We start from the raw sequence: 26,043 nt of genomic DNA on the forward strand, positions 1-26,043 counted from the left end.
CTATCTATCTATCTATCTATCTATCTATCTGTCTGTCTGTCTATCTATCTATCTATCTATCTATCTATCTATCTATCTATCTATCTATCTATCTATCTATCTATCTATATAAAATTTGAAATAGGAAATATGGAAATCGAAAAAAAAGTTTTGTATGAGCCAAATTCGTTCTACAAAATTCTAATTTTATATAAAGCGTATATGTATCTTCTCTTGAACATTGCTAGAATTAGTTCCAAGGTAGACAAAGTCAAAATAAGAACATTGGTTTAAGAATTAGTTCCAGAACCGCTCTAAAGAAGGAGTGTCGACTACATACCAAAACCAGTTACAAATTCGAAGAAAAATCATTTGAGTGTCGACTACATACACAAAGCAGTTACAATTTCGAATAAAAATCATTGGTCTCAACGCCATAGTAGACTAAAATATGATTTCTAAAACTAATATATTATTAGTCTACTAAAACTCACCTGCAAAGGCATCAACTGTAATGGGTATCACAACATTATTTAATTGAACACTATTATAACTGGAACTATTTGTCTAAATCCAATAGTTAGTACCGGATCTAAGCTTTGCAAATCAATAACAAGCACCAATAGGTATTTTGCTCAAACAAGACGACAGCCTTACAGTTTATATCCTCTAGGTCAGGAGGCTTAACAATTGTTTCTTGAAAATATTCAGCCACCACAGTGTTTGGAGACAACAAAAGCTTGACACCAGATATCACACTTTATCACTCATAGGATATATGGTAATGATTCTGTTAAGATCGATGGTTGGATACGGCAATCAGCCTCCATACAACGCCTCTAGGTTATAATATATCATGTCACTAGTAGTCCACCCCCAGGTTACTAGTTATATTTTGTGTGCCCTCCTAGGAAGAAATACAATTGTCACTCTCTTTTGGGCATTGTTCCAGAAGTCCATCATGATGCCTCCTCTTAAAAAGGAAGAGGTTCTTTAAAGACAAATAATTATTTAACACAATTGCTTTTATTTTTTATTCTTAAACTCACAAAACAAAAAAATACAAACTCAAAATATATGTATGTATGTGTGTAAAATGACAGATAATCAAATGAAGAATTTTCAAAATTGGCGCGAAAACATGCAGCTCGCCCAAAAAAATCGCTTAATTTTTCCTTCAAACAGATTTTGTTTGATATCCCATTTAAAATACATGTGTTTGACGACCTAGGCGATTCTGGTTTGTTATACACCAATGTATTTTTCGTATCTTGTGTTTGTAGCAAACACATTTTTGTTTGATGTGATACCAGAAGTAAAAAACCGCCAAAATTCTAAAAGAAACTAAATATACCATCTGGCTACATTATATTTATGTAGACACTGTCTTATCGTTGTCAAAAGCACTGTTTTACCATTATATTTGTTTTGACATTTTACCCAACAATTTGACAACTGTCAACAGCACCACCAAAAAAAAAAACTAAACGAACTCACGAACAGTGCAGTTAATTTGGAAGGAATTTGTTAGACAGTCTTGCAAAATGCCTGATTTATCAAAAGCTGAAAAGGAATTTTTGCAACGCAAACATGAGCAAACCATGAAATTGCGTGCTGAATTCATAAAACAATCAAGCAATCCCTTCCGTCATGCCACAGGTGAAGGTGGTACTTTGGTAAGTTTTTGCGGCAGTGTGTTATGTCATCTGTAAAAAATTGTACACAATGTTCTTATGGATTTTACTATTTCTTTTTTTGTAGTTCGATGCCGGTTTGGCTCGCTTTCAGGCCATGAGAGTGTCCAACTTTGAACACTTTAAACCGACTGGTCACGCTTTTCGCGTTGGCATGAGTTTGGTTGTGTTACCCATTATTGGTTATGCCTGGGCTTTAAATAAGGAACGCGAGGGACGTGAACTTCAATACCGCAATGGTGAAGTAGCCTACAAAGATCGTAGATTCAAATTCATCTAAATTTATAAATATTTAACTGCCTCCCACTGTCGTGTCGTAAAAAGAATAAGCAGTGAACGAAAGTGCATTGAAATTGTATAGTTTAATTCTGTTTTAATAATATACTAATAATAGTAAACAATAATAGTACTAGAGTTTTATTTGTCTTCCAATTGTTTGTCGCGGGCAATAACAAAATCTTCAAATTTAACCATATACGTGGTGCCATTATGCCAATGGGCGGTTACTTTACAGGGCTAGAAAGTAATATAGATTAAACATAAAATTATCTCTTTAAAATAACATTTAACTTACAAAACCACAATGTGTTAACACAGCTTCCACTATACCAGCAGTGAAATTGGCACAATTTAAAGTACCCTTATCTTTGGGCACACTTATAAAGGTATTTACCAAAGGTTGTTTTTCTATAATATAGTAGGTGCGCTCATCATCTACCTTTTCCAATTTCTCAGCTTCTTTGCCAAACAAATTCTTCCACACGGTAGTTTTAACAAACAACAACATTTGTGTCAATTTGGTTTCTCTTTTAGAACTACGTTCGCGCATGAAATACAAATCAATAATACGTGTACCCACATCTTGGCCCATTTCATGTAATCTAAATGGAAAAGAAGTATTATTTTAGTTAATTCTATAAAAAATATATGGGAGTTCCTACCTATTTTGCAATTCTGGCACTGTATGCACTTTGCTCTGGCTGTATTGCACTATTTCACTGAATAGTAGGGCCACTATGCTTTGTGACACCTCCGATTTTCCTTTGGATAAAGGTCTATCTAAGATATTGGTGCGTGGCCTCATAGAGGATATTTTCAAAGCTTCTAGTTTTTCCATGTTGTTTTTTTTAAACAATTTTTAGTTGTGAAATTGTAAAAAAAAAATATATTTTTTGGTTGTTTATTTACAAATTCTGTGAAGTAAATTTTCTAATGCTTCTTCTTGCTTGTAATATATATTCACTGCGAATTAATGACGGTAGAACAACAAAGGAAAAGCAGGGTTCGAAAATAGTTTAGTAGTAAGTATTTAAAATGGAATTAATTATTAATAAATATGGACATTTTTAATAATTTCAGTATGTTTTGATGATAACACCATTTAATTATAAACCTAATTTTGTAAAATTTAATGTTAACATATTTAATAAGTTTTGCTATATATATTTTTTGTTTACTATAAATGTTTGCTCATAAAATCTTGCCTATTTTTAGGTGGTATTTATCTATTTTACTAACTAATTAACTAACTAACTAACTAACTAACTAACTAACTAACTAACTAACTAACTAACTAACTAACTAACTAATTAACTAACTAACTAACTTAACTAACTAACTAAGTAACTAACTAACTAACTAACTAACTAACTAACTAACTAACTAACTAACTAACTAACTAACTAACTAACTAACTAACTAACTAACTAACTAACTAACTAACTAACTAACTAACTAACGAACTAACTAACTAACTAACTAACTAACTAACTAACTAACTAACTAACTAACTAACTAACTAACGAACTAACGAACTAACGAACTAACTAACTAACTAACTGACTGACTAACTAACTAACTAACTAACTAACTAACTAATTAACTAACTTAACTAAGTAACTAAGTAACTAACTAACTAAGTAACTAACTAACTAACTAAGTAACTAACTAACTAACTAACTAACTAAGTAACTAACTAATTAACTAATTAACTAACTTAACTAACTAAGTAACTAAGTAACTAAGTAACAAAGTAACAAAGTAACTAAGTAACTAAGTAACTAAGTAACTAAGTAACTAAGTAACTAACTATCTAACTAGCTAACAAACTAACTAACTGCGCGTAACCTTCAATTATCACCAGCGAAGTCGTCAACAACACTTTTTACCACCTGGACGAAGGAAGTACACCTAAACCTTAGCATCGTGGCAGTCCACAAAAAATATTGCTGGTCACATTTGATAATTTCTTTACTTCCTCAACTCACGCCACTGCAATCATGCACAAGTTGCGAAGTAGAAACTAGGTCTTCAAAGCGCTAGCCGTCAGTACTTAGGGTATGGATAAAGAAACCTTGTTGGCTACATATAATATACGATTGGTCGGTCAGTGGTTAATTATGCTGCTCCAGTGTGGCCACCTTCGTGGAGAAATATTCAAAGCTGCCAAAAGGTTGCTCTAAGGACCGTAACACACAAACGGTAGAATCATATTTAAGACTTTGCTGTTCTAGATTTTGACGAGATTATATTTGTCAAAATAATCTCGTCAAAATAAGTACAAAAACTTTGTATATTTAAAATTTATTGTTTCTTATTAACTAAAACAATAGCATTTACATACAAATTTAATTTATTGGTCTTTTCATTTAATATAAAACAAAATAATTACAAAAACAAATTCATATAAAAATAGTATTTTAGGAGGTAATTAGGGAATAAAAAAGAGGGAATAATAGAAATATCATTATAGACCTGCTTTACCCTCGAGCAGTAATTGATATTGTTCTCTAGTCAAAGGTCTATAGAGACCATCATTGTTGAGATAATATAAAGGATCTTTGATGTAATCCATATTAAAACCTTCCAACATAAGATCACGTTTTATCATTTTAAAAGTGGCCGTACGGGGTATTTGATCCACGACGCGTATGAATAAAGGTTGGGCATAGGAAGGAAGAGTGTCACGTATACCGAAAGAAAGATTGTTAAAATCGATTTTACGATCAGGATCCTCTATGGCAGCCATGCCAGCTTTGCCCTCAATATAGGGTATCTGTAACATAATATTTTTTTTAAGGAATAACACATTAAATATAATCTAACTTACCTGTACACCATAAACCACACAATTCTGCAGTCCTATGACGCTTGTTATTGTGGCCTCTACTTCTTGAGTGGATACATTTTCACCACGCCAACGAAATGTATCACCAGTTCTATCTTTAAAATAGAAATATCCAAAAATGTCACTTACCAGCAAATCACCCGAATTAAAGAAGATATCGCCTTTTTTGAAAACATCCTTCAAAAGTTTCTTTTCCGAGGCACCCTCATCAGTATAACCATTAAACGTAGTAACGGCTCGACGTGGATCTACTTTACCAATTAGTAGACCTATTTCACCGGCATTGCAACGTATACAGAAACCTTTTGCATTACGTAGTGGTTCACCAGATTGCTCATCTACACGTATGACTTGCACGGGGAAAATATTGCGTGCAATAATGGGTATAAAACCGACGGCACCGACTTGATTGGCAACATTGGCTAGAAAATATATTAACTGCCTTATTCATAATCATTTATCAAAGGTTTATAGATAAAATTTTGTATGAAAATTTGTTATATAAAACTTTGATAAAAGTTTTTGAATAAGACCCTAAGAAAGGAAGTTTGTATTAAAGAGAGATCAGGTTTATTAGTTCAAAGTGTAAAATAGGAAGTTAGGACCGATTTTATATGTTAGAAATCCGTTTATAGATGAATATCTAATCAACTATTGTAGATGCAGAGTTCGTATAGTTTTGATTCATGTTGAAAAAACTTCGGATAATAGTTTTACCTTGAGCTAGAAGCTCGTTTAGAAAATGGTACCAATCTCGTCACATATTAAGTTTCTTTGATGAGATCATTATAAATCAAACTTCCCCGATATTTAACACTTTAGGCCAAACTTACCCAAATTAGAATTTCCCTCCGTTGAACCATACAACTCGCCAATAGAGGGAATATTGAAACGTTTAGTGAATTGTGACCAAATTTGAGGTCTCAAAGCATTGCCATACATTAAACGCAACTTATGTTGAGTGTCCTCGGGTCGGCTGGGCGAATTCAATAAATAACGACACAGCTCACCGATATATAGAGCACAAGTGGCATTATATTTAATACAGTCTTTCCAGAAGTTGCTAGCCGAGAATTTATGGCGTAAAGCCACCGTGCAGCCATAAATTAAAGCATTACCCACACCGGCAATACCGCCAGCAGAATGATATAGTGGTAAAACATTATAGATAATGTCATCCTTATGAATGCCGCACATAAGATGTGTACCGGCCGTAATGAAAATATATCTATGAGAAATTTTTAAAGTTATAAATGATAAGTAAAGATTTTTATAAAAATTAACCTTAAATTGTTTATAACAGCCGCTTTGGGCATGCCCGTAGTGCCCGAAGTATAGATATATAAAAGTTTATCCTTGGGTTTACAATCATTTATATACATAGATAAGTCTTTCAACTTTTGTTTTTTCAAAATATCGGTTAAATCACAAGCTCCTGGAAAGATTTTTTATTAAAAGGAAAATTAAAGATTTTTATTAACAAGTAGGAAAGTATAGTCGGACATGGCCGACCATATAATACCCTACACCATGAATATATTTAAAATTTTTTTTTTTATAAAAAATCTTTTATGTTGAATATTGTTATAATTCCAAAATATTTAAGCAAATATTAAGCAAAAATTTCTAAATGAGTCTTTATATAGGTCAAATATGGGCCGATCCTCGGTAAAATTGGGAAAAGGATATATTTTTAAATAACAGTTAATTTTGTTGAGTTTCATTGCGATACAAATGGTTACAAGTCAATTTTAGACGTTTAAGTCGTTTTTTGAAGGGGGGTTTGTATGGGGGCTAGGGTCAAATAAGGGCCGATCCTTACGAAAATCTGCAGTGTCATTTATAATTATATAAAACTTATTTGTGCCAATTTTTAGAGAGATTATAGAATATTTGAAAAAGCTCAAATCGGGAGGTATGGTTGTATGGGGGCTAGGTGAAATAATGGACCGATTTCAACCATTTTCAATAGGCTTCGTCCCTGTGCCAAAAAACATGCTTGGTTCAAATTTCATCAAATTATCTTGAAAATTGCGGCCTGGTACCTTGCGCACAAGGTTCACATGGACAGCCAGCCGGACAGACGGACGGACGGACATATCTTAATCGACTCAAAAAATGATTCTGAATCGATCGGTATACTTTAAGGTGGGTATTGGACCAATATTTTTGTATGTTACAAACATCAGCACAAACGTATAATACCCTCCCCACTATAGTGGTGTAGGGTATAAAGATTGTTTCACATTACCTTTCACTACTTCCAAATTAGGATTGGCCCTTTGTTCCTCATCACTGAACTGATAAATCGGCAGAGTTTTAATTTCTTCTTGCTCTGAAATATCTTTAAAAATTTCCACCAATTCACAGCCCACTATAATAGCCTTAGCATTGGCCACTTTAATGGAGTGCAAAAGGGTGTCCTTTCTTAAATTGGTATTTATTAAAGCGGTTACTACACCAATTTTCGAGAGACCCAACCACATGGCCGCATATTCGGGTCGTGTGGCCATTAGCAAGGCTATACAATCACCTTTTTGATAACCTTGATCTTTGAAGTAAGCTCCCACTTTATTCGAATAATCTTCCACATCTTGAAAAGTTAATTTACGATTATCGATTAGTAAACAGGGTTTTTGGGGATGTTCTCGATATCTCTGCTGGAATATTTGAGCTACAGACCAATTTTTCTTTTCTACATAAAAAATGAAAATATTTAAGAAAATAAAACGTGTACCAGCTCTGAAATTAAAGATACATTTTTTGATTATATTTTGTTCTTAGTTCGGATCAAGTAGAATTGAACTAATCTTACACTATATCCCGTCCAACGGTTCTAAAGAAGGCATATAAAAATGTGATATTTTTAAACATTAAGGCTAATATAGCTCCCAAAGCCATACTCAAATTGGCATTGTCTTTAACCCAAAGATAGGCTAAAAATCCACCAAAGGCAATCGCAAAACGAGTGGCATTTCTCTGTTTAAAATTTAATTCCACCAAAACATCGATTTTGTATAAGTTTTCTGGAATTATAAACCAAAAATTTAATTATAATTTATAATTATTATACTCATCCGATTTCTGAATGTAATAGGTGTAATATTACAGATAAAGTTTTCTATACTTTTGACCATTTTAAAATTGATTTGAAAACGATTCAGATTCAAGGTTAGGATTTAGTACAACTCAATCCGAAAAATGTGTACTTTGGTGTATGTACTTCGATTTTTATTTTTTTTTTTTTGAATAGTTTATATTAAGCTTCTGAAAAGGAATGAATAGCGATTTTCAATTCAACTTTAGTTCCACCGATAAACTACATATAATACACTCTTACTACAAAACAATAAAAATATGAAATGCAAATATGACAATTCGAATGGTATTGTAGAGGTAATGGAATAAGTCCACATTAATATCACAACTAGCAAAAGGTTATATTAGTTCAAGTTAAACAAATTATAAATTAGGCTGATATTACATGTAAAAACGTGAAGAATAATTGCACTATTTCTGAATAATTTAAGTATGGGGGAGCTGAAAATTTTTAAAAGAGGGCATTTAAACTTAAATTTAATCTAAATACATATAAAATGTAGAATTTGTTTAATTGAAGTTTATAAAACAGCTAAACCGTCGATCTCAAATTCCTTTATATATGGAAGAGGTTATAACTACTAACTACTTTCTAGTTCGACATTTCATGTGTCCTCACATTTGGTCGGAGCCAATTAAGTGCCAATATGATATGACTAACTAACTAACAAACTAACTAACTAACTAACTAACTAACTAACTAACTAACTAACTAACTAACTAACTAATTAACTATCTATCTATCTATCTATCTATATCTATCTATCTATCTATCTATCTATCTATCTATCTATCTATCTATCTATCTATCTATCTATCTATCTATCTATCTATCTATCTATCTATCTATCTATCTATCTATCTATCTATCTATCTATCTATCTATCTATCTATCTATCTATCTATCTATCTATCTATCTATCTATCTATCTATCTATCTATCTATCATTTCATTGTGCGTTCCAACATCAGCACAAGTGGAGTTGCGTATAATTCTTAAAATCCGTTAATGATTTATTAGCCAACCAGTTGTATAAGTAAACAAATTTGGATTTCTAAAATTTATTGTCTTTTAATTACTTAAACAATTACATTTATAAATTAAATTTATTGATATTTTCATTTAATTTAAAAAAAAAAAAATACAATAACAAATTCATATAAAAATGGCATTTTTTTAATTATTTTTTGTCTATTAAATTCTAGGACTAAAAACATAATAATTTACAAAAAAAAATATGAATTATTTTTACAGAATTTCTTCAAAAACTTTTTAACAAGTTAACTACATAACACTTTTATTGTAATTTAAAGGAATTTAATATTTTTATAAACATATTAAAAACAAAATGGTTCCCTATACAAAAAGAAAAAAAAAACAAATAATAATTATGACTTTTCCTAGGATAATTAATAACAATATAATATACACAGCGGTAAAATAGGGAATAGTCCAAAAAAAATATCATTATAGACCTGCTTTACCCTCGAGCAGTAATTGATATTGTTCTCTAGTCAAAGGTCTATAGAGACCATCTTTGTTGAGATAATATAAAGGATCTTTGATGTTATCCATATTAAAACCTTCCAACATAAGATCACGTTTTTTCATTTTAAAAGTGGCCGTACGGGGTATTTGATCCATGACTCGCACGAATAATGGTTGGGCATAGGGAGGAAGACTGCCACGTATGCCGACCGAAAGATTATTTAAATCGATTTTACGATCGGGATCCTCTATGGCAGCCATGCCAGCTTTGCCCTCAACATGAGGTATCTGTAATAAATAAATTTAGTTTTTCTTTTTCTTTAGGAATGAGTATTATCTAACTTACCTCCACACCATAGACCACACAATCCTGCAGTCCTATGACACTTGTTATTATGGCTTCTACTTCTTGAGTGGATACATTTTCACCACGCCAACGGAATGTATCACCAGTTCTATCTTTGAAATAGAAAAATCCTAAAATATCACCCACCACCATATCGCCCGAATTAAAGAAGACATCGCCTTTTTTGAAAACATTCTTTAAAAGTTTCTTTTCTGAGGCACCCTCATCTGCATAACCATGGAATGCTGTAACGGCTCGTCGTGGATCTACTTTACCAATTAGTAGACCTGTTTCGCCGGCATTGCATCGTATACAGAACCCTTTTGCATTGCGTAGCGGTTCTCCAGATTCTTCGTTTACACGTATGACTTGTACTGGATAGAGATTGCGAGCAACAATGGGTATAAAACCGATCGCACCGACTTGATTGGCAATGTTGGCTAGAAAAGATATGAAGAAAGGAAGTTTGTATTAAAGCGAGATCAGGTTTATTAGTTCAAAGTGTAAAATAGGAAGTTAGGACCTTTTCTATAAATCCGTTTACAGAAAAAAATTTACACGATTGTAGTGGAATAGTATATCAGATATTTATATTCCGATAATTCTGCACCGGAATTAAAGAAGACATCGCCTGGGTTAGATTCTCGTTTAGAAAATGGTATCAATCTTGTCACATATTAAGTTTCTTTGATTAGATCCTTAAAAATCAAACTTCCCCGATATTTTACACTTTAAGGCCAACTTACCCAAATTAGAATTTCCCTCCGTTGAACCATACAACTCGCCAATAGAGGGAATATTAAAACGTGTAGTGAATTGTGACCAAATTTGTGGTCTCAAACCATTGCCATACATTAAACGCAACTTATGTTGAGTGTCCTCGGGTCGGGTGGGTGAATTCAACAAATAACGACACAGCTCACCGATATATTGAGCACAAGTGGCATTATATTTAATACAATCTTTCCAGAAGTTGGTAGCCGAGAATTTCTTGCGTAAAGCTACCGTGCAGCCATGTATTAAAGCATTACCCACACCCACAATACCGCCAGCAGTATGATAGAGTGGTAAAGCATTATAGATAATATCATCCTTACGAATGCCGCACATATGATGTGTGCCGGCAGCCATGAAAAGATATCTACAAGGAATCATTAAAGTTATAAATGAAAAGTAACGATTTCTATAAATATTAACCTTAAATTGTTAATAACAGCCGCTTTGGGCATGCCCGTAGTGCCCGATGTATAGACATATAAAAGTTTATCTCTGGGTTTACAATCATTGATATACATAGATAAGTCTTCTAATTTTTGTTTTTCCAAAATATCGGTTAAATCACAGGCTCCTGGAAATCATTAGATTAATATATTACTTAAAAGGAAAGTTTTAAATTTGTATAATAAGATGTATCACATTACCTTTCATTACTTCCAAATTGGCATTGATTCTTTGTTCCTCATCACTGAACTGATAAATCGGCAGAGTTTTAATTTCTTCTTGCTGCGAAATATCTTTAAAAACTTCCACCAATTCAGTGCCCACTATAATAGCCTTAGCTTTGGCCACTTTAATGGAGTGCAAAAGGGTGTCCTTTCTTAAATTGGTATTTATTAAAGCGGTTACTACACCAATTTTCGAAAGACCCAACCAGGTGGCTACATATTCGGGTCGTGTGGCCATTAGCAAGGCTATACAATCACCTTTTTGATAACCTTGATCTTTGAAGTAAGCTCCCATTTTATTCGAATAATCTTCCACATCTTGAAAAGTTAATTTACGATCATCGATTAGTAAGCAGGGTTTTTGGGGATGTTCTCGACATCTTTGCTGAAATATTCGAGCTATAGACCATTTTTTCTTTTCCACATATAAAATGTAAATATTTAAGATAAGAAAACGTATACCAGCTCTGAAATTATCAAGAAATTTTTTATTTTATTCTTAGTACGGATCAAATAGAATTGAACTAATCTTACACTATATCCCGTTCAACGGTACTAAAGAAGGCATATACAAATGTGATATTTTTAAACATTAACGCTAATATAGCTCCCAAAGCCATACTCAATTTGGTGTTGTCTTTAACCAATAGATAGGCCAAAAATCCACCAATTGCTATTGAAAGTCGAGTGGCATTTTTGTGTTTGAAATTTAATTCCACAAGAATATCCATTTTGTGTAAGTTATCTGAAATTATAAAGAAAACTTTGATTATAATTTATGATCATTTCAATTAATAGATTTTGAAATGTAATTGGTCTAATATTTGAAATAAAGTGGTCGTTACTTTTGAAAGTGATTTGGAAACGACGAATTTCTAAAAACTCGACATTAAGTTTTTGATGTTATAAAGGAAGACGGACAAGCCCTAATCCAAAAAAAAAAACTGTATTTTTGTCTAGAGGTTTTAACTTTTTTCCAAATTCTGTTTGTCTGTTCGGAACCCACAACATTAGGGATCTAGCTCTTATAAGAATGAATAATAATTTCTAATTCAACATTGGTTCTACTGATAACAAACTGTAATAGACTTTTACTACAAATTAAGGGCGGGTTTTTCCGATAAAGATAATCTTCATTATTTGGTTAAACCTGTTTTAAGCAGTAAAGTTACGTATTATCTAAGTTTAACTGAGTGTAATTGAGAACACACAATCAACATAACCTCACTTGAGGTGATACGAAAGCACAAACACAAGCTTAAACGCACTTAAGAAATAATCGTGATGAAGCGAGAGTTGTTCCTCAAACTCAGACCTGAATCACAAAGTATACAGAGGTGTCACTTTTGACATTTGAAAAAGTCTAAAATCAGCTTTTGTTTGATTTTGAAATGTAAAATACAGCAAAAAAATTCATTGAAATCGTTTTGTGCGAAAGAGAGGGAAACAGCTTTTTGCTCGTGACGTCTCTGTATACCCTGTGTCTGAATTACAGCTGACAAAAGTGATATTTGCAAAAAACAGCTGTTGTTTATGTTTTTCACTGAAAAGTTGGCAATACTAACAAAGTTAACTGATACTAGATCCATAACTGAAAACACACAATCATCGGTAAAAACGCACCTAAATTTGTTTCGAGTTTAATCTAACAGGAAGTTAAGCCTAGATTAACTGAGTAGTAAGAAGTCCGGCCTGAGTGTAATTGATCAATTAAACCTTAGTTATAAGTGAGAAAACACAATTAACAAAAACAATAAAATAATGGATTTGGAAGAAGAAAATCTAAGTATTATAAAGTAAATAGTAATTTTCTGATTTCTTTTAACGATATTTTGTTTCGAGTTTAATCTAATAGCAAGTTAAGCCTAGTTTAACTGAGTAGTATGAAACCTGCCCTATGCAACTATGACAAATTCTAATGCAAAAATATAAGTCCACAATAATGCCGCATATAGCAATAGGTTATTAGTTCAACTTAAAAAAAATTGTAAATAACGGTGTTAATTGTATTAATTTGTAGAATAATTATAATATTTCTGAATAATTAAAGCATCGGGGACTTGAAAACATAAAAAGAGGGCATTGACTCATAATACCCATTTAAAACATAAATATAATTACAAATATAATTGAAATACTTTTGAAAAACTTTCTCTAAAGAATTGTCACAAAGAACAATAAGAAACTGTAATAAAAATCAGCAAATTTGAATTCTCAGTTTAAATATAATGGGAGTATATAATAATAATAATAATAAATATTCACATTATATTTGTAAGTATATTTATAGTAAAAATGAACTTTGGACTGTTATAATAATATAGTATCAACAAAATTTAATGAATCAACAGTTTTTATATTATATTTTATATTATGAACTTGTTTATTTTTATGTAGACAATTTATGATTATGTTAAGAGTTTAAAATAATCAGGTGACATGATTTTCGAACTGATTTCTAAAGGAATTCAATATATCTATAGCAGCTATACACTTTTCAGAAGTAATAGACAAAATGCTCGAAGTTTCCCTTTTAATGATATCCTTTCTTTCCATTTGCTACCATGTCCAAATAAATTCTTTATCAATTTCCTTAAATCACTGTCCTTAACATTTATGTAATTTAATTAATTTAAGTAAAAAAAATTGTTATTTTTCTTTTGGAAAATTACAATATTTTTTTACGCAAATAAAACACATTGAATACGTGTAGTTCTTTTTGTTTGTGACCAAAAAAAACAACCAAATTTTCATGTTCGATAAAAAAAAAGATTAATAGTTTGTGATAAGAAAACTAACATTAATAATAATGTTTATAATTTACACTGGAAGAAATGTTGAAGAAAAAGGTTTGCCAAACAAAGAACATTTGTTATTACTCAGTTCATATTTCCTAAAAACATATTTAAATATTCCATTAATTATGCTAATAAACGTATTGCTTTAACATATCACATCAAACTATACGATAATAATGGGATTCCAATTTAGAACCCCCTATAACTAAGTAGATTGATGAATAGATAGATAAATAGATAGATAGATAGATAGATAGATAGATAGATAGATAGATAGATAGATAGATAGATAGATAGATAGATAGATAGATAGATAGATAGATAGATAGATAGATAGATAGATAGATAGATAGATACATACATACATACATACATACATACATACATACATACATACATACATACATACATACATACATACATACATACATACATACATACATACATACATACATACATAGACAGTTTATTGTCATATGCTACATCTGGCGAGTGCTCATTAAGCTTACACCCAGATATCTCGCCATGATTAGATATGGAGTATCTGGCATGAAAGATGAACATATTCACAGAGAAAATGAAATACCTTCGCTTCCTTTTCCCTGTTTTGTGCGTTTCTGATTAAAAGAATAAAGGTCAGAATAGCATAGCTCTTTACATATGTTTAGGATGTGCCACCTATTTTCAGCCTTTTGAAGAAAAAATTTGAGGATGCTCGTGATAAAACCTGAGTTGGAAATAATAAGTGCAAATCCTGTTCTGAAAACTCATCTATTGGTTCATAACCGTAGTAGTCCCTATATACAGGCCCCTCAAATAAGGTTGATGTTAGACAGGCGACGCAGCCTTGTCTTGCATTACCTAACTAATATGTAAATAGTGAGAGAAGTTTAGCTTGACTATCGAAAAGATTCATGTATTACATATAACAAGAATTTTTTAAAAATAATAAAGGAACTAGTGATTTTTAGAAACAATTTTATAAATTAAATAAATTGTCGTAAGTGTATAAAACAATTTTTTTAAATGTATAAACAGGAGTAAGTAGCTGATTTAAGGTATAAATTGGACACACTAAAACGTAACAATAATTTGTATATATGCGAATATGTAGTAACTACATTCACACTTATTTAGACACAAGGGGGTCGTTTGTGAATCACTACTTTGATTATCATAGATTATATACATATATGTATGTACATAAATATATAAAGTTCTTACTTATTATTTAATGTTGTTTGCTAAATAGTCCATAGATTAGTCAGTAGGGTACACTATTGATTTATCCATTTACAAAACTAATGACTAGTCTATTGAGAAGGCAGGCGATTATTAGACTCTCCAGAGACTGTTGAGTACTTCATAGGATATACCTTTGACTAGATCATTGGTTAGTCCTTTGACTAGACAACTGACTATTAATTAACTGGCCTAGTGTGTAGATTAGTCTCTAAAGTAGTTCACTAACTTCACCATAGACTAGCAAATATACACGTCGATAGACCAGTCAATAGGCTATTCAATAGACTACTCAATTGGCTAATCAATAGACTAGTTTATAAATAACTCATAAGACTAGTGAATATACTAGTATAGTAGATTTAATCGTAGACAAGCCGATGAAATATTCCGAAGAGTAGTCCATAGACCTATCAATACACTATTCTATAGATTGGACTATTAAGTAGTCTATTGAATAGACTATTGACTAGTTCACAGTATAGATCATTTTCTTGGCTATTGACTGATATATTGGCAATACTATTGACTAGTCTATTGTCTAGTTTGTCAACAAAATAAATAACATGTATTAGACTATATATATAAGAGTTCCTCTAACTCACACAGGAGCACAGGGCTCCAATAACAGCCGACATCCAACGGACCCGGTTATTTGTAATAGCTATTAATTGATTCCAGTTAAAGCATAGGTTGTTCATTTCAGATTCCGTGAAACGTCGCCATGTGTTACGTGGTCTGCCGGCTTGTCGACCTGACTGGTGAAATTGGTTCCATCTTTATGCATACTGGGCCACATTGTCATCATCTCTACGCATATTTAGTATGTCCAATCCACTACCACTTGCTTTCCCGTTTTGGCCAGTTTGTTATAGTAGCTCCGAGTTTGAGATAGTTCTAGGCCAGAACATGCGGAGTATTCTTCTGAGGCAATAGTTCACAAAAGTTTGTAGGCGGTGGGTAATGCTACGACTTACTTTTCAGGTTGTACATTCATAGAGAAGTATTGACTTGATGTTTGTTTCAAAAATCTGTAATTTAGTGCGAAGGCTGATCTTGTTATTTTGCTATATTGGAGACAATATATAAAGGACGCTTTTGACTTATTGATCCTTCTATCAACATCTGAATCGGAACCGCCATCCCTATTTATCACGCTGCCCAGGTGGCAGAATTTTGGGACTTTTTCTAAAAATTATTTCCCTGCTCTCAAATGTTCGCCCTCACTGAGACCTATATTCAGGATTTTCGTTTTGCCGGTGTTAATTTTAAGTCCCGTACATTTCATTTTTCCCTGAAGATCCAATGTAGTCTGCCTTATATCGCAGAGTCTTTGCGAGATCAAATATTTATCGTCAGCGTAGGCCAAATAATTCAGGTATTGATAGTTGATTTTTCACCAGATTCGACGACTATTGTTCTTTATGGAGCTCAGAGCATCCTCCATTACCACTAAGAATAAGAGAGGCGATAGTATACATCCTTGTCGTAGTCCACTTTTGAATTGTTTATATAGTTTGCCCTTGTGTATAACGTAGCAGCGGGCATGTGCATAGCTTTCCTTAATAAGAGATATAAGTTTCTGCGGTATTCGCGTTCTATATAGTGCTGACCATATATATTCCTTATTTTTGGGAATGAAAGTATTAAACTGCTATAGGGATGATAAGATAATTGTTGTTATTCTATATTAGTAAACGGTCTAACTTGGACCCTTTGTTTATTATGCCTGACGTAGGAAACATTTTCAGACTACATAGAATGCAAATGACTGAACGCTTTAATTGTTAATTGAATAAACAAATCCATATAATTATTTAAAAATAAAATTGCATTTATAAATCAAAACTAAATTAGATTAATAAATAATGTATATCACTTTTAATAGAATAGATTAAAAACAAAATTAAACCAGATACTTATTCATCAAAGAATCGAACAATTTTATGTTTATTAATTCAATAGAAAATTGCATCATAATCTAATTGTTATGCTAACTTGTGGATTTGAAGTAATTAGAACTTTATTAAAAAAGAACGACCTTGATGGAATTAAGTTTATAAATATTGATACAAGAAGTTAAATTTTGACTTCGATTTGTTAAAAATATAGCATAGAAGACTTTAAGACATAATAATTGATTTAACTATATGTATAACCCTGACCATAAAATTTTACTTGAACACGTTTTAAAATTTCCCAAAAACGATTATCAAAACCAATTGCCAAGAAAATAAAAAAAAAAAACGATCCATAACGCAGGCGTGATTTACATAAAATACAATATTGCCAGATTATTTAAATAGATAGTAAAGAATTTCATAACGTACATGTACCTTGAATTCTCATTCTTAACAATGTAATTCTCAGTTTCAAATTATGAACAAAAACAGTATCGGTGGGTGTTGTTTGTTTTGCGCGCCAAAGTAAATGATCGTTGCGTGCGTATGGCATAATAATTATGATCAAAAAAAAAACTAACCAAATCTAAAATCATATAGACTTGACTTTTAGGGTTCTATAGAAAACAAAACATGCGTAGAATATTAGAAAAGAAATAGAAAAACAATAGCAAACGCTTTGAAAACAATCATGAAAATATAACTTACAAGTTACAAATTTAAACAAATCAACACATAAGCGATCACTTGAATATAGTTTGATAAAGAATGTTTTCCGTAGAGGTCTCTTTGCAAACATTAATTGAAATTAGTTAGACATACATATGCATGTATGTATGTATATGTAGTAAATTTAAGTGAAAATGTCTAAATTGTTTTTCGGTTCAATGTTAAGGTTGTGTTGTTTGGCTGATTTCTGCCGTTCAAGCTTAATAGAAAAGATAAAAGTTTTTTTTTTGCTTTTTGATTTAATTTGTTATTATTTGTATTAAAAAAAAATAGTAGATTGTTTGAAATTTATGTGTTTTTTATATTATTTTATAAGTAATTTCAGTAGAATTTATTATTATTTTCATTTATCTGCCACTTAATGGTGGGAGAATGATCGCGCTTTTCATGATCTTTGAGATACAAATTATACTTTATAAGCAACACATATATGTGTGGCAAACTTAGTATTAAATAATAGAATAATCAATAGGCTGGTCCATATATTAGTCCATAGCTTATTAAATATATAAGTCAATTAACTAAACCAATAGATCAATTAATGTTAGTTAGTTTTTTGAAAGGAGGATATATACATCAAATCCGAAGAAATACAGCTAGGTCTCTATCGGGCTTTTTATGCGCTCCTTAACCAGTGCCTCAGCTGGTAATCGAACCCACCAGACCTACCCACCCTCCGGTCTACCAGACTAGAACACTAACCACTAACCTACCGGAAGACACTAGATCTATTAACTGGCTAATCATTCGACTAGTACAAAGAATAAGATGTATACTAGTCAATAGTTTACTAAAAAGACTAGATTACAGACTAGTTAATAGATTAGTCTATAAACTGTTTCATACACTATTCCAGTCTTGTCACTAGATAGATAGATAGATAGATAGATAGATAGATAGATAGATAGATAGATAGATAGATAGATAGATAGATAGATAGATAGATAGATAGATAGATAGATAGATAGATTGATATATAGATAGATATATATAGATAGATAGATAGATAGATAGATAGATAGATAGATAGATAGATAGATAGATAGATAGATAAATAGATAAACAGATAAATAGATAAACAGATAAATAGATTATTCAATAAACTAATATGTGGACAAGTTAAAAGTCTATTAGATTAGCCAATACACACGCTATTCAATAGACTAGTCTGTCTGGACTAGTTAAAATACTAGACCGTAGATTAGAAAATACACTAGTTCTTAATGTCTATACTAATATCTGAAGTAGTCTGTTGATCACTTTATTGACAATACTAGTATACGGACAAATCTACTGATAGTTTACTTACTATGCTATTGACTATTCTGACTTGTCCACTGATCAATCTGCCTACTAGTCCACTGACTAGTCTAGGGACAAGTCCGTAGTCCTTTCAATAGACGGATTCATAATCTATAGATTAGTAAATAGAATAGTCCCTAGACCAGTTAGTACACTAGTAGGCAGACTGATTAGTGATCTAGAATTGTCCGTATACTAGTATAGTCAATAAATTGATCAACAAATTAGTTCACATATTAATATATGCATATTCATCGAAGAAATTTAGTAGACCGATCAGTGGACTAGCCACTATGCTTGCATATCAATTGCAAGACTAGTACTTCAATACTTGTCTAGTCCATAGACTACGAGATAGTCAGTAGACCAGTTAATAGACTATTCAATGAGCTAGGTAAGACACCATACAGTAGACTTCTCAGTAGAACATTTAATATACACGACTAAATATTAATTAATTGACAAAACCATAGACTAATCAATAGACTACTTCTTAAGTTAGTGAAAAGACTAATTCATAGATTAGTAAATTTACATTGCTACAATTTGGATCAACCACATCCTCTTATAAATGTATCTAAGATCCTTTAAACTTCTTCAACATTCAGTCCGAAGTTATACACATTTCGAATATTTCGTGCAGATATTACATTTAAGCAATCTTCACACGAAAACTCAAGTAGTATAACAGAATCTATTCCTTTTTTTGAAATGATTCAAAATACAAGCAAATTGCATTAGGTCAGGGATGTATTTTTACCTAAGCACAAAGGAGAAATGTAAAACAGCTGATTTTATTATACTTTGTTATTATTAAAGACGGCTTCACACTAGCACACAAGTAATATGATCTGTCAAAGATTTGTTTAGAAAAGTACGTCATGTCGTTTTACAGCAGGAGTGAAACAGCTGTTTCCATCCTACTTTGTTATTGTTTCATACCAATCGTGTAAACACAATCATACGACTCTTTTTAGTCATACGGATGGAATTTCATTTTACTTTTTCTTTAGACGTTACGTATATCAAGTGTGATTGTGTGAAGAGCCCTTTAACAGTTTGCCTAAATTGACTAATTATCTCGAAAAAAAATTGTCAGACAAGTAAATGTTTACACTTGTTATTAAGTATTTATCTACTGATAACGATAAACGTAAATATTATCTTTAATTTAACGGTTTCGCGCCTTTTAAATGACAAGCTAACGGAATAAGTTCTACTTATGATTTCATTGATCCGAAAACTTTATATAATTTATATTTAAAAAAAAATGACGAAAAATTTGTTTAAATTTTCATAAGATAGGGTAAATGTACCAATAGTCGGCAGTTTAACTTTTTTCTCTTTTTCGAACTATCCCCCTAAAGAGTCGGTAAATGTTATTACGATGATTTTTAGTTATTTCAATTATGTGTTTAGTTAAGTTTTAGATCTATTTACCTTTTTTGAAAAACAAATAACTAGTTTTTAGTTATTTGTAAATTTTGTTAAAAACTCCACATTTTCCAATAGTCGGCACCAGTGTTCCTAAGTTCGACAAAAAATGTCCCTATAGTCGGCAGTAGATTTTTTGTTTGAAAAAAGCATATTTATTTATAGAAAAAAGTGATATATACACAATTTTCCAAAGAAAATATTTTATAGAAATAACTGTAATAATATCGTTTTTTCTGTAGAAAAATATGTTATGAACATAATTATAATTGTAATAAGTATATATAATAAAATTTTTTTCTATAGAAAAAGAGTTATACATGCAATTTTCTGTACAATATTATATTTTTTGTTAGAGAAAAAAGTAATTTTTTATAGGGAAAGTTTATATGTACTGTTTTTTTAAAGAAAATCTTTTATAAAAATATGCAATTTCCTATAGGAAAAAATTTAACATAAGTTTCATAGAGGATATTATAATAACAACACTTTTCTATAGAAAAATTGTCATACTAGGAATTTTCTATAGAAAAAAAATTTTATACTCATAATTTTTTTGTAAAAACACAGTTAAAAAGCAATTTTGTTAGAAAAAATTTCAATATGCAAAATTTTTAATAGAAAAATCTGTTATACACATATTTTTTTGTATAGAAAATTATATTCTGTAGTAAAAAAATTGTAATCTTCTGTAGAAAAAGCTATTATAGAAGTAATTTTCTATAGAAAAAAAGGGTATACACACAATTTTTCATAGAGAAAACTGATATACACATAATTTTTTGTATCAAAAATTGTTATACATAAAATTTTCTATAGAAAAAAATTGTATACACACATAATTTTCTATAGAAACAAATGTTGTACAATCAATTTTCTATAGAGGAAATTGTAATATACATAAATTTTTATAGAGAAGTGTTATACATAAATTTTTTTTACAAAAATAACTGTTAATACATATAATTTTTGAAGAGAAAATTGTTATATAGAAATTTTTCATAGTAATATACCCAATTTTTCTATAGAGAAATAATAAATTTTAGAGTGCCGACTATAGGATAACGTATGATCGAACTTAATACCAGTAGTCGGCACCCCTATGCCGACAATAAGAATTCATAAAAAAATTGTGTTCCTAATGGCGGCAGCGATTAAAATTACAAAAAAATATATTTTTAACTAACTTTTTCACTTTAAATTGAATATTTCAACTGTTTTCTTTCATTTAAATCAATTTTTGTCAAATAAATCATTTAATTTCATATAAATATTCACTTGTTTAAGGTGGCACTAAAACTAAATTTTTTTTAAGAAAACTGACAGTACTACAAATGCTGCAAAGCTGTCACTAAATAACGTCAAATATAGAGGAAATTAGTAATCCTACTTAAATTTACTCATTTCATAAAGCAAAAAGACCATATATTTTCTATGAAATATAGATCAAACCTTAATAAATTTGTACAGCTTTTCTTATTTATTTACATTTTTATGTAAAAGATGCCGACTACTGGGTGATGCCGACATTAGGTGCATTTACCCTATAAATTCTCTATTACCTAACACGATTTTCATTCAAAATTAAAATAATTACAACAATTTACCGGTTTTTATTGTTTGTAATTTTTGTTGCTGAAAAGTAGCACAATACACGCGACATCTTATGGCACTTGTTTTTGAGACTGAGTTGCCATAGAATAACTTTAGGTTATTTAAATTACAACCACTTGTTGTTGGCCGTTTGGACAATACGACTACATACATAGGTATATACAAACATATATGTATAAAATATTATAAAAACAAACAAAAGATTCTGTCTGTTCTACGATTTTTATGACTCTTATGCAGCACACTCTTGATTATTGGTTTTAGTTGAGATGCAAACAAATACGTAGTGGTTTACGTCATTTCAAGGCAGATAACTAAAAGAATCAAATTAACATAAAAACACTAAAGGGTTAATATTATTTCAGGTTGGCAATGCAACCTTGTGAGCCATTTATTGTTGAAGAAAATTGAGAACTTAAATTTCCTATTCGGCGAGTTCAGTTGTACAGGGGCTAGGTGAATTAATGGACCGATGTTAACCATTAGGCTATGTCTACGGTATCATAGAAGATCATATGCCAAATTTCATTAAATTATCTCCAAATTGCAACCTGTAGTTTAATTACAATTAGGAAAATTACAATAGTAGGAAAATTAGCAAAATAATGGATTAGACGCTAGAGAATAGACTAGTCCAATAATTAGGCAATATAATACCTAGTTAATAGACTAGTAGTTTTGATTTTGATTATATTGATTTTGAAATAGATTGGTCTATATAGTAGTGCTTAATAAACTAGCCAATATACTAGTCCATGGACTGATCAATATACTAGATTAAAGACTAGTCATAGAATAGACTAGTCCATGAATTAGGCAATATAATAGTTAATCGACTAGTTGTGGTTCATTGATTAGGAAATGTATTGATCTATATAGTAGTAGTTAATAATCTAGCCAATATACTGGTCAATATACTAGTCACTATACTAGTCAATATACCAGTTTTTCGACTAGTCATTATACTAATCCAAAAACTAGGTTTACTAGTCCATAGTCCTGCATAGCATTGTAAATAGATAAGTGCATAGACTAGTCAAATGGTTAAACCTATAGAGAAATTAAAAACAAATTAATACTAGTCCATAGAATATTCAATTGACAAGTCCATAGAATAGAAAAAAATTTGAGTCAATCGGTAGTAACTAGATTAGTTAGCACCCCAGTCAATAGATTAGTAAATAGATTAGTCCATAGATTTGTCGAATCCATGGATTAGTCAGTAAAATTGTCGATCATCAGATCATGAACAAATTCATTGAAAATGTGTTTCACTGTAATGGGTCTTATCAGTATCGGTTAATAAACCTGTTATAAATAACATTACCAAAATAAAATTTAACAAAAACATCGTTTATAGGTACAAACATCATGTTAAAGCAACTATGTGAAGATCAGTCTGTATGCATACATATGTTGAAGGCCTTGACCAACTATATATTCATGTTTATACCCTATACCACTTAGTGGGGAGGGTATATTGGGTTTGTGCTGATGTTTGTAAAATACAAAAATATTCGTCCTATACCCACCATAAAGTATACCAATCGGCTTAGAATCATTTTCTAAGTCGATTAAGCTATGTCCGTCCGTCCGTCTGGGTGGCTGGCTGTCCATGTAAACTTTGTGCGCAAGGTACAGGTCGCAATTTTGATTATTGGATGAAATTTGGCACACACGCTTCTCTTGGCCCAAGGACGAAGCCTATTGAAAATTGTTAAAATCGGTCCATTATTTCGACTAGCCCCCATACAACCGTACCCCCAAATAGGGCCTTTTGGCTTATAATTAATTTAAATGAGCTATTATGTTAACAAAAGTCGACAAAACTTAGTTTTATAGAACTTTAAATGACACTACCGATTTTTGTAATGATCGGGCTTCATTTGACCCTATCCCCCATACAAACTCCCCTTCAGAAAATGACTTAAAGGTCAAAATTCACTTACAAACACTAATAACACTTTTAAATTCTACATAAATAATATTGAAGAAGACTTAACTCCCCCTACCAACATTTTTAAGGATAGGGCCATATTTTGCCCTACTCCCCTTTGAGCCCTCTTAAAAAAATCTCTTTTTCTGCCAAAAAAAAGTAAAAATATTCCGAAATAAAGTTAAAAAAACAAACCAAATGCTTTATTTTTTAAATAATCCCCATTTTTAACATACATACTGACTGGTGTAGGGTATCATATGATCGGCTACGCCCGACTATACATTCATACTTGTATTATTTTGTCATTGAAATGATTGCACTTATTTACGTTCTGCTTTTTACTAATTTGTTGAAGTGTAGCAAATTTGCCAAACCAAACAACAAATTCATTGAATAAAAAACCTGTAAGGGGGTGGGAGAGGGAGTAAGAAAGCTAACAAACTCCCCTTAAACGACGACCTTACATGGTTCCATTCTTTATATATAAAAAACGCACTCGATTATCAATTGTCTGTCTATATATCTGTTTGTTATTATTGTTGCATTTGGTTTATTCTATCATTATTTTCTTTATTCTTTACTTCACTTTTGTATTTTTCACAAAATCTTTCATTTCTTATTATTACTTAAATACAATAATTTAATACCTTTTGTATTTTCTTTATTATGATTATGTTATTAATCAATTGTAGTAAATTTGTTTAAATTTCTATTTTTTTCTTTTTCGTTCAATTAACTTTTTTTTATTTATTATTTTTCGGATTTGTGTAATATGTGTTTTTTTTTGTTGTTTCTTTTTTTATTATTATTCACTTTTATAGGTTTCCATGAACAGCTGACCACAGCCGTTTCAAACGACTCTCACGTATAGACTGACTACTTACTGGCTGATTTAACGATGATGATGATGATAAAGTTCTTCTAGCCGTTGCTTAACAATACTTTTTTTACTTTGCAAGTTTTTCTTGTTGTTGTTGTTAGTCTGTGTTTTTGTTGATAAGTTTTAGTAACAACTAGTTGTTCTAGTATGTGTTGTTGCTGTTGTTGTTTGCACTCGTATTTAGAGAAATAGTTTTTAGTGAGTCAATATAATATTTTGGGGCCAAGAGATAATACGTAAACAGACTTGCCATATTGCGGAAAATAGAGCCCAAAATGTGGTAATTAAAAATTACTTTTTTTATATAACCCAGCAGTTCGACAAAGTGTCAATGCATACGCAAAAGACAGTAATTTCCACTAATAGTTAACCACCTGGATGATCGTAATTCGTATGTTTTGGGTCATTCGTCACGAATGAACCGTTTGTAATCGAGAATGAAGACAGTCGACACTTTAGTGTCCTCTTTGTAAGCGGGAGCGGAGACAGTCGTCTCTTTATTGTCCTCAAGTAACCTAGAGATTATACTCTTAAAAGTAGTTTTTTCTTTTTTTTTTTGTACTTCCGAAAGTAGTTATTTTACCCATCTTTTGGAGAAATGATTATTACTTTCTACTAATATGCCACCATCTGGTTGACTCAAGTTTATATCTTACGGGTCAATAGTCACATTATTGTCCCATAGTATTCAAGAGAGTAGACACTTGAAATTATTAAATTTTAGTTCCATTAATATCTTACCACCTGGCTGACTGCAATTCGTATGTTTTTGGTCTTTCGTCACAAATAAACTCTTTGTAAACGAGAATGAAGACAGTCGTCACTTTAGTGTCCCCTTTGTAAGCGAGAGCGTAGGCAATCGTCACTTTACTGTCTTTTTGTAGGGTGTAGAGTGACGATTGACTTCCTTCGTAGGACAAGCCCATGTTAAAATGGTTGGTCACCTAGGTAGTCAGGTGGCTAGGGGCCACCACAAGTGGTAGGTTAAGTGGTCAGTTCGGGACTGTCCCGTCGAACTGCTGGGT

General features: G+C 31.2%; 4 protein-coding genes across 5 annotated transcripts; 1 reads left to right on the top strand and 3 right to left on the bottom strand.

The window, feature by feature from the left end:
* The first annotated feature begins 1,447 nt into the window (after positions 1–1,447).
* On the top strand, positions 1,448–2,077 carry LOC111689034. The gene is made up of 2 exons (XM_023451537.2): positions 1,448–1,655; positions 1,741–2,077. Exons 1-2 carry the CDS (start codon positions 1,524–1,526, stop codon positions 1,951–1,953), a joined length of 345 nt encoding a protein of 114 aa, XP_023307305.1. The 5' UTR covers positions 1,448–1,523; the 3' UTR covers positions 1,954–2,077.
* LOC111689033 (trafficking protein particle complex subunit 5) lies at positions 2,017–2,907 on the bottom strand. The gene is made up of 3 exons (XM_023451536.2): positions 2,615–2,907; positions 2,248–2,554; positions 2,017–2,189 (listed from the first exon to the last, which is right to left on the bottom strand). The coding sequence occupies exons 1-3, from the start codon at positions 2,788–2,790 to the stop codon at positions 2,091–2,093; spliced, it is 582 nt and encodes a 193-aa protein (XP_023307304.1). The 5' UTR covers positions 2,791–2,907; the 3' UTR covers positions 2,017–2,090.
* Positions 2,908–4,304: 1,397 nt separating this feature from the next.
* Positions 4,305–8,029, bottom strand: LOC111689035 (long-chain fatty acid transport protein 4-like). The gene is made up of 7 exons (XM_023451539.2): positions 7,928–8,029; positions 7,616–7,826; positions 7,052–7,542; positions 6,085–6,235; positions 5,634–6,028; positions 4,783–5,222; positions 4,305–4,728 (listed from the first exon to the last, which is right to left on the bottom strand). The coding sequence occupies exons 1-7, from the start codon at positions 7,935–7,937 to the stop codon at positions 4,420–4,422; spliced, it is 2,007 nt and encodes a 668-aa protein (XP_023307307.2). The 5' UTR covers positions 7,938–8,029; the 3' UTR covers positions 4,305–4,419.
* Positions 8,030–9,200: 1,171 nt separating this feature from the next.
* On the bottom strand, positions 9,201–25,015 carry LOC111689032 (long-chain fatty acid transport protein 4-like). 2 transcript variants are annotated; one of them, XM_046953997.1, is made up of 7 exons: positions 24,786–25,015; positions 11,714–11,924; positions 11,156–11,646; positions 10,932–11,082; positions 10,481–10,875; positions 9,735–10,174; positions 9,202–9,676 (listed from the first exon to the last, which is right to left on the bottom strand). In XM_046953997.1, exons 2-7 carry the CDS (start codon positions 11,908–11,910, stop codon positions 9,368–9,370), a joined length of 1,983 nt encoding a protein of 660 aa, XP_046809953.1. In that variant the 5' UTR covers positions 11,911–11,924; positions 24,786–25,015; the 3' UTR covers positions 9,202–9,367. The 2 variants fall into 2 exon arrangements, with proteins under 2 accessions (XP_023307303.2, XP_046809953.1); XM_023451535.2 differs by lacking the exon at positions 24,786–25,015 and having other exon boundaries at positions 9,201–9,676.
* Positions 25,016–26,043: the final 1,028 nt, after the last annotated feature.

This window comes from Lucilia cuprina, chromosome 6 (assembly GCF_022045245.1).
Source record: "Lucilia cuprina isolate Lc7/37 chromosome 6, ASM2204524v1, whole genome shotgun sequence".
NCBI classification, from domain to species: Eukaryota; Metazoa; Arthropoda; class Insecta; order Diptera; family Calliphoridae; genus Lucilia; species Lucilia cuprina.